Here is a 10,141-nt window from a genome sequence, read left to right as displayed (position 1 = left end):
CTTAAAAAACTTAAAATTTAAATTTTAGTTTTACGTTAGTTACTACGTTAAACTTAAATACTACGTCGTTTCGGTTTCGTTCGTACGTACTACTACTCTCTCTCTCTCTCTCTCTCTCTCTCTCTCTCTCTCTCTCTCTCTCTCTCCCGCGCGCACGCATGCATGCATTTTTCACATCGGTAAGTATATTCTCTCTAGGACAATCTCGCCAAGAATTTTTTCAAAATGAATCACCGTCTCTTTCGTTCTCTGTTATAGATAAAGAACCTTCTCTCTCTTTATGTGACTCGGCCATCATATTTTCGTACATTTATATTTCTATGGCCCAGTTCTTCATTATCTGGTTAACTTGTAATTAAACTTAACCTAATGTTTTATTCAATGGGCTTCATCTATGATGATATCATGGATAAGCCTAACAAATTGACCAGGTAAGGAAAAATCGAGTTTAAATCTCAGCAGAAGATATGGGGTATCCTCTATCGTCCATGCACCTCCCATATATAATCTCAAAGATATATGTTATTCTCGTAATCTTTGTTGCATTTCTTAGCAGAAAATAGAACAAGAAGTAAATATATATAGTAATATAACACCGAATTCGGAATGGCATCTGCAGCAGGTTTATGAGCATGCAAGAAGGCACAACAGCATTAGTCAACTCGATGTTCTCATATTGCGCGACAGATTGGATACGACAAGTGCAGAAACAACTTGCATTAAACGGAGAAAGGCGATTTCTTTATTTCCTATAAGCATTCCTGCTATGTGACTCACGCCACTTCTGCGCTCACCAATTCAATCACGGGTCCGTTTGTCGATACAAAGGAGAAATCATTATCTTCCTTTCTTTCTTTTTTACGCAGCAACAAGAGAAACATTCGTCGAGATGCTCTTAAGGCGAGAGGCCGCTTGCCTCGTCTGCAGAGGCGTGAAACGACAAGAGCACTATATATCATATATCGCGAGAATGGAACGCCTGTATACTACTTTCGTATATCAAATACGAAAGTTTCTCACGTGTATAACGCAAGCATGAGCTTAGATTTCTATCGACGAGAATCGGATATGAGACTCGCGATAACCTATAACAACAAACATCTAAACGGGAAAAGTAGATCTATAAACGTATTATATAGTCCTGACAGATAAGAGTTATGGATTACTAATGGGAAACACGATAACGAAAGCATACACGAAAATTAGATGCCACTATCATATGAATACAGTTGTGGAATATATCAAAACCTATCGAGAAATGGCATTCTATAGGTATTTGATACTTATTTCATTTTACATTGCGACATTCAAAAATTTTTGTAACTCTATTAGTTAGAGTTATAAATGAACAAATAAAATAAAGAGATCAATAAAAAATTATTTATCGAGACGACGATAAAGAGTATTCGCTCTCGAATAATTATATAATCGTTTTTCCTGTTATTTTAATAATTTTTCCAGTATTATAACAGTAACAAACGATTGTAATAACAAATTATCATGCAACTCTCTTTCATTTATTTGATTTTTCCGATAACTCCAAGAAATTTTAAGATTATTCAAATCAATTGGTTATTCACGCACGACATTGTCACCATGAAACAAAATATATTAGAAAAAATATCAAATGGATTCAATAAATTTTAACATTATATCAAAAATAACATTCGTGCACAGAAATCTCAGGTGCGTTGTATCCTTTTCGCGAAAATATCACACATGTCATTTTTTATTTTCTGTTATTTTGATGCATACTCGTTAATTTAAAATATTACAGAAAAGGTCATCACGCCATCGTGAAATCGATAATTGATGAATCGCACATTCAAGCTGGTAAACATTACACATTACAATAAAAAAAATAAATAACAGAAATAAGCCAGAAGAGCTTATTATTCAGTCAAAGTGGATTTTGGTACTTGATAATATTTTTGGCGTAAAATACATATTTTCCAATTCATGCAAATTATCTATCAATTACACTACGTGCAATAAATTTGGATTAACTTTCTATTTCTCAATAAGAAATGGATATAGTGCTTTCTACACTAAAAAAAAGTTTTCAAAAAATTCCATCACTCTTTAATTTTTAGTAATTTTGCTTTGAATTTCGTATGTAATAATGTAAATTTGTGTTATATATAATATATGTGTATGTAACATACGAGAGTCGTTTAAAAAGTTTTGAACCTCAATATGAAAATGGCATTACTCATCGAAATCCATTCTGTATTACAATCGTACATGTTGCAAGATACCTGTGAAAATTGTAGTCATTTTGGACGCTCAGTTGTTATTTGAAAGTCATTTATGCCAGTCGATGTCAGTGTGTTTCATTTGATGAAAATCTGTGTTCTCCGAGCCTAACTTTGAGCCTAAGAAACAGGAAAAAATCATTGGAGATCTGATAAATACAGTGAATGGTTTGATCGCAATTCGTAAATTTTTGTTATAGCGATCGTCGATATTCGATTTTCTCCATTTTTACAAAAACACTGATATCGATATAGCACAAATGATTATCAAACAACAACTGAGCATCCACAATGGCTACAATTTTCACAGATATCTTTCAAAGCACGTATGATTGTAGTAACAGAATGGTTTTGACGAGTAATGCCATCTTCATGTTGAGACTCAAAACTCTTCAAACGATCCTCGTGTATTATAGCTGTAAATTACATTAATTTACAAGGTTCCTGTTTAGTTTCTTATTGTGTATTTTACTTATAAAGTTAAAGAAAGAAGTAAATAGTTTAAATTTGTAGTTTTTTCAAAAATAAATCTTCGAATTCTCAAAAATTGTGGCTGATGAAATCTAACTTTATGTTCTTTTTTAACAAGTAAAAACATATACATAATAATTATCATTGAAATGTTGAGAAAGTTGTAAAGTTTTAACACAATTTCGTTATCTTAAAATACAATCTAAATTAAAGATAAAATCGTAATATCATGAATTGATAGAAAATTGTAATAATAATATATTGCAAAGAATTTATATAGGTCAGAGATCATACAGGATATCAATAGTTTACGAGATATGTCTTATTCTAGCATATTAACATAAAATGTTAAATACTTACAAATTATTAATTTTTTTGATAATCGTAGCTTAATACTTTTATGAACAGAATAATGAAATGAATGAATTGGTTAGTTGCTTTAAAAAAATATAATTTTTTTTTTAAATTGTTTTGCATATTTTTTTAAAGCTTTAAAAAATATATATGCAAAATGGATAATTTTTAAATAAGCAACTCTGTCTTTTCTTTCCACCAATTGATTCATCTCATTATTCTGTTTATAAAAATATTAAGGTACGATTATCAAAAAATTAATAGTTCACAAATTATTTAACATTTTATGTCAATATAAGCTACAATAAAGTGTAAAATATCTCTTAAACTATTAATTTTTTTTATATCATCTAATCATAATATTTTATTACTTAATATTTATTTATACTATCTTAATACTTTTATATGCAGAATAATTAGAGAAATCATATTATGTAAAAAAATATTATGTAAAATATTATGTAAAATTATATAATATATACATATTATGTAAAATTCAAATTATGTATAATTTCATTTAAAAAAACGAAATTGACCTTGAAATCTTCAAAACGCCTCCACTTGGACAAAAATTATATATAAAAATTATATATATAATTATTATCATCACACAATAGCCCCTGTGTAATTTTGGTTATATAAAATTTTCTCTACGCCTTATAAATTAGAAGATATTTCAAATGGTAATAATTATTGAGACATGTATACAAGACATATATGCAAAGAAGGAATAGTTGTAACATATGAGAAATAATATTAAAAATATCGCACAACTGTCCCAATATAACATCGAACTTGATGTAAATTACAGTACGAAATACTCACTTTGTAAACTTGGCCATACGTTCCATTGCCGACGACTTCTATCAACTCAAAGATCCCAGCAGGTTCCTGAAACATAAATGACCGATTAATTCTCGAGATATAAAACGCTCCTTTTTATCATTAAAGAGAAATTGTCGATTTGATGAAAATTTCTCCTCCGATTACCGTCCACGAAAGAGCAAATGAAAACTTGCTCAACTCCTCGAAATAGAATGAGTAAAAATAAAATAAAATCAAAGTAAAAAGGAAGAGACAAAAAGATTAATGCAAGCGATGTGAGGAAAATAAAGAACGCATTTTGAGCTCTTAGTCGAATGACAGAACCCACGGATCGATATTAAATAGGTATAAATAGAAAACGTTAGTGGGAGCAGATTCTGATTAGATTAGCCTTGTGTTTTGTGTTATCCTTTCTGCACTTGGAATGAAATTAATTAGAGGTCTGTTTTCTATGATTCATAACTATAGTAGATATGAATACTTTTGAAACTTAAAGATAGGTACATATGTTTGATATTTGGCGAAAGCGAGAAAGAGAGTTCTAATGTAATCTAGTGCAGAACTAAACTTAGATGTTAAAGGAAAAGTGCAGCCGTAAGGAGCAATTTTTTATTCTCGCGTGAACTACGCTGTTTATTTTTTAATAACATGATTCGTTATGTGTCTCAAATAAAAATAGTTAAGTCAATAATAAAATATGTTAATTCAATGGCCTCTCTCAAGATTCAAACCAAAAAGGATATTTATAAAAGGACAAATACAGTATTAAAACAATACGTATATTAATGTAACTTTAATGGTTGGCCAGCTTCAAGCCATCTTCAGCTAACTTGTGTAATTCTAGTTGATACACTCAGTCAAAGTACTGCAAAAAAAAATAGTTATTGAATATTGCTGAATGGACTTAGACATTCGTATGCATGCAAAAATCTGATGCGAAACGAGACCTAACAAGTGCCTAACATAATAAAATTCAACAGCAAAATATATGATCAGCTATCTTAAAAGCTGACCGTGACGGTAGATAACACAAATCTTTCGTCAAAAAAGATAATACAAGAAACGCAGCAAATCGCGAGCAGTAGAAGAAGGTATTTTAGTCATTTTAGTATAAACTTAAAGAAACTAATCAATTTTCAGTGTCAACTTTTTTTTTCTTTTTTCGCTTGTTATTTTAGGTTGTTATTTTACAAGTCCTGTGCATTCTTAAAAATGACATTTCCGGATCGATTATCTCCCTTGTACTGTACCTACTTATTTGATTTTTTTTTTCAGAAATGATGGGATGGAGAGACGTAAAAAGTCTGTGCTTGCAACGAGATTCAGAGTCAACGCGATACTACAAACGCTTTAAAGCATTTTTTAACGATTTATCAATTTGTAAAATTCTTTTTTCTAATTGGTCCATTAAACGTTTCAAATCATTTGTAGCGAGACTTTAGCCACAGTCTAAGGCTGGTATTCATAGTCTATTCTTATATGTGAGGTTTTAAATACAGTCTTAAAATGTCATAAGCCAATCAGAAGGCCGTGTTAGCAATTTAAGACATGATTTAAGATTTTAAAATAAGAACCGACTATGAATACCGACCTAAATCTCGTCGTCTGTCAATAATGTTGCCGAAGTGAAAATACGATCGGTAATGTTTTCGATCCATTTAAATTCTTTTCGCGTAAGAGCTTACAGTGGAAACCATTATTCGCGACCATCAATCGCCCGTATCGACAATAATACATTGTCATCAGTCTGGAAAGATTGTCAACAATCTATAATATATAACGATAGTTATATTGATGTGTGAATCGAATCACTCGATTTTTTTCGATATTAGATGAAACATAACAAGGGAAAAAAATGAGGATTCAAATGCAAGAAATGTCAGTTCTTCTCCTCCTCCTTTTTCTTCTCCTTCTCCTCTTCCTCCTTCTCGTCGTCGTCGGTTCTCGTGAGGTTAATCAGCGCGTGCGAGTGGACAAGATGATTAACCAGGTGGGTCCAGAGAAAAGGGCCACGCGTCGAAAGCAGATAAGAAAAGAAAAAGAGAAATGCACGCAGCCGGCAGCGAATCATTTTTATATTTACAACATATACGTACCTTCAGAGCGTTCAGGTCAATGTCGTCGAGCGAACAATTGACGCTCGGTGCCAAATTATGCGCCATCTTGATACGCTTGCGTTACCTTCCGTTGGGTCTTTCGCTCGTTGGAGCTCACTCCGAGAACACCGTTTTAACGATTCCAACACTCGTCGTTTTTTTGTTCCTTTTTCCTACGACTGTTTTATCTCCTTTCTCTTTCTCTCTTTTTCCTTTTAGGAGCCTTAGTTCCTTTCCCTACGGCTCGCCGCTTACAAGCCAGACGAACATACAAGGCGAGGAAAGAGCGAAAAAATAATGCAGTTTTACACCGTTTATACCAGTACTATGGAGACACGAGGAGCATCGAGAGAAGTACCGACGAGAGCAGCGCTTAGCTCGAGGAAAGGAAAGGGAAGAGAGGAGGGAGGGATCCTGACCAAACTACGCGCGGCGGCTACGCGAATGCTTATCGAACCGCGGCTTTACGCGCGACGACGATCTTATAAGAGCGGCAATGGTGCAACACATGGCGCGCACGAAACACTAGAAATCAAAAGAGTGAGCCTAACAGCCTGTCGAATCAAGGAGACCAAGAATACGCCGCGCCGGAGGAGGCCGTCTAGCGGTCAAACCGGACAGCGTCGCGCCTCCATCGCGTTTCGTTCTCCTTCCCTCCCTCCTGTCCTCCCTCACCCCCTCACGGCTTTTTTTTACTCGCACACGACACGAACGCGAAACGAAGGGTGCGCCGACTGCCGAGTTTGATATAGCGCGTTTTTTCTCAATTTTACGTGATAAGTACGCCAAAAAAGATGTCAAGCATATAACGTCGCTGCTGGATCACTGATGATATTACTATCGTCATATAAAAGATGCGAGAACTGAGGCCAAACATGAATCGAGTCAATCCCGTATATCACCTTCTACATCTTTTACGCTCATCAACTGCAACTATGCAAATCATGCAACTGCAATGTCGTGCACTGCCGTCAGTGCAGTCGCGGATCGCGCACGCTTTTTGTTCCTCTCTTTCAAATTTGCGTTGCCTCCGTCTATCCGTCTTTGCTGTTCGCACCTCGCACTACCAGACGCGCCCGCTGACGTCAACCGCTGGATTAAAGCAACATGGCGACGGAAGATCGTGACTACATTTTAAGGTGCCTTTTCATGCGACGCTCAAATGCTTGTTTTTTAACGTCAAAAAATATCGAACCTAACCTAATCTTTGTAATCTGTAACGAGCTTAGAGCATATAGACATGGAAGGAGCATTGCCTATATCTCCTGTGCTCAAATGTGTGTCCAAGATGCGTGAGAGAGAGAAAGATTACATGGAACTGTCGCACTCTATGCGCATGTGCCAACGTTGCAGACACTATAGTTAGTAAAGTATGTTACGTTATAGTATAATTATTGAGTTTGCCAACAACGTCACAGGTGACAATTACTGGATTCACACTGGATCCGACGTTCAATCAGAAAACAGGATTTAGCTTCATATCATCAATACGAAATAAAATTCTGTTTTCTGATTGGTCGTTCGAAGCAGTCGGATTCAGCATGTGTCTTAAGGCCATTCTACATTGCTCGTCGCAAATCACAAACTTGTTACTTCAGCCAATCCGATGTATCAATTTTAAAATCGCATGATGCAGGACGCTTCCGACACAATGTCACACTGCTCGACACCGGCCTAGTTTCCACTGAGAGTTTAATTCGGATCAGAATTTAATCGGATAAGAACCAACTAACTACAGTCGAGTATTCCCTTGTTACAATTGAACAACAAGAGAGTGCTTGACTAGTTGGTCACAAAAAGCTATTATAAGTATGAGCGTGTAAAATATCAATGGTCAATGTTATTAACTTTTTAAAAAGTTATTTGAAGCCGTACTTATTTTGCAATAAAACTTTCAAAAATCGCCAATTCTGAAAAAATTATAATTTAAGTTGAAATAAAAATCATAAATCTATTATTGATATAATTATAAGAATAGAATGGTAGAGTCCCTAGAAGAAGAGAATCTGGACATTCGGGATTTCGCATGATTGGTGCACGTGACTTGTGCCCTGACAGCACCAATACGAATCTTGCTCGTTCAGTGTGAACGGGAAGAAAATTAGAATTGAAATACGTCATACTCGGAATTTATAGTACAATAGTACAGAAGTAATGATTGATGTATGTGTATTTCCTAAAAAATTGAGAAATATATATCTTTGGAAATTTAATATACAGCAATCACAGAAAATTTGCACACTTTTTTTCGATGGGTTTCGGAATGCAACCTACTCACCAAGCGATTAATTCTTATTTTTGGATCCATGAATAAGAACAATCGTTCGATGAATAAGCTGCATTCCGAAACCCATCGAAAAAAAAAATGTTGCAACCTTTCTGTAACCGACATATATATTATGCAATGTTTGTAATATACATTGACTGTGTCCTAAAATTCACTATCACTATTAAAAATGTATAATATATACGTGAACTAAAAAGCCTCGTCCATAATAGTCACACAAACTATATCGCATGTCGCAAGAGTGTCGCTAAATGAGCGTCTACAATAGTCACAACCGTTGTTTGCACGTAATTCGACAACAAATTCTGTCTGAACGTCAACTTGCTGTGCTATGATTGGCTGAACTTATGCATGTCGCAGGCTTAAGGTTTATTGTTTTTAATCAAACATTTCTTGCATCTCGATTCATCTTTTTTCTTCTTTTTTTCGCATTATATGAAAAAAGTTGAACCTTTCAAAAAATTCAACAAAAAAATAATCTTATTGTTTTTCAGCGTCAGCAATAAATTTTGAAATGCAATCAATGTGACATAATGCAATAAGAACGGAAGTTAATAAAGTTGTTAGCAAAGTTATTAATAAAGTTGTTGTTAGTAATGCAATAAGGACTATTTTTGATAAAGTTAGAGCACCCAGATACACGACAACTTGGCATTTTTTTACAAAAGTAATTAATGTTATTTTTAAAATTTTTTATATTGAAATATATTTACAATATAATAAATTTTTTAATAAAATAAAATAAATATTACTCATTATTGATAATTATAAATAATTATGGATTATTAATAATTATAAATAATTATTAATAATTATAGATGTAGATAATAATATATTGGGAATACAAATTAGTTCGGTCCGTTTTTTTATGCATTTATTTCAAAACAAAATGAATGAACAGATCAATTAAAGTATTGCCCATCGCTGCCTACTACTTTTTCCCATCTTTCAAGCAATTTTCGAATTCCATCTCGAAAAAATGACTCGTCTTTGAAGGCGATCCAATTTTGGAGTCAATTTTCGATTTCTGCGAACGAAGTGAACCGGTGACTTGCTGCATCCTTCGGAACAACCAGTAATCAGAAGGAGCAATGTCTGGAGAATACGGCGGGTGCGATAAAACATCCCATTTGAGCGTTTCCAAATATTTTTTTACGACTTTAGCGACATGAGGCCGAGCGTTATCATGAAGAAGAATAACTTTATCATGTCTTTGCTCGTATTTCAGCCGTTTTTCTTGCAATACACGGCTCAAACGAATCAATTGTAGCCGATATCGATCGCCCGTAATGGAATCCAGATTTCATAGTAAACAAGACCCTTTTGGTCCCACTAGATACCAGAGCATGATCTTCGAACCATGAATGTTCGACCGTGATGTTGATGTTAAGGTCGATGGCAACAATTGACCGGACTTAGCGTAGTTTTTTCTTCTTGAGATTGTCGTAGAATATCCACTTCTCATCTTCAGTCACAATCTGATGCAAAAAACCTTTTCTTTGTTGTCTTTGAATCAGCTGTTCACAAGTGAAAAATCGCTTTTCAACGTTTCTCGGTTTCAGTTCATAAGGCACCCAATTTCCTTGTTTTTGAATCATTCCCATGGCTCTCAATCGTACAGAAACGGCTTGTTGAGTTATGATTCTGCAAACTCCTCTTGCATTTGATTCTAATCTTCTTCGAGTAATGCCTCTAGTTTTTTGTTTTCTAATTTTTTTGGCTGTCCAGAGCGAGGCTTGTTTTCAAATCTATTAGGTGTACAACTTTGCTTCCGCCATTTTTTTTCCGAAATTCGAGGCTTTATTGTAAAAAACTGGTTATACATTTATGATTCAAAGTATTGTCCATCGCTG

General features: G+C 34.2%; 1 protein-coding gene across 1 annotated transcript in view; it reads right to left on the bottom strand.

Annotated features, from left to right (window-relative positions):
• LOC105622241 (serine/threonine-protein kinase mig-15) overlaps positions 1 to 6,067 on the bottom strand; it is a 92,115-nt gene extending 86,048 nt beyond the window's left edge. The window contains exons 1-2 of the mRNA XM_012203662.1: positions 6,002 to 6,067; positions 3,906 to 3,971 (exon numbers count right to left, since the gene is read on the bottom strand). Coding sequence (XP_012059052.1) covers positions 3,906 to 3,971; positions 6,002 to 6,067 — 132 coding nt within the window. The remainder of the gene's footprint in view (positions 1 to 3,905; positions 3,972 to 6,001) is intronic.
• Positions 6,068 to 10,141: the final 4,074 nt, after the last annotated feature.

Source organism: Atta cephalotes (genome assembly GCF_000143395.1).
Source record: "Atta cephalotes unplaced genomic scaffold scaffold00042, whole genome shotgun sequence".
Classification (NCBI taxonomy): domain Eukaryota; kingdom Metazoa; phylum Arthropoda; class Insecta; order Hymenoptera; family Formicidae; genus Atta; species Atta cephalotes.
This window is presented reverse-complemented; position numbering and strand designations above follow the sequence as displayed.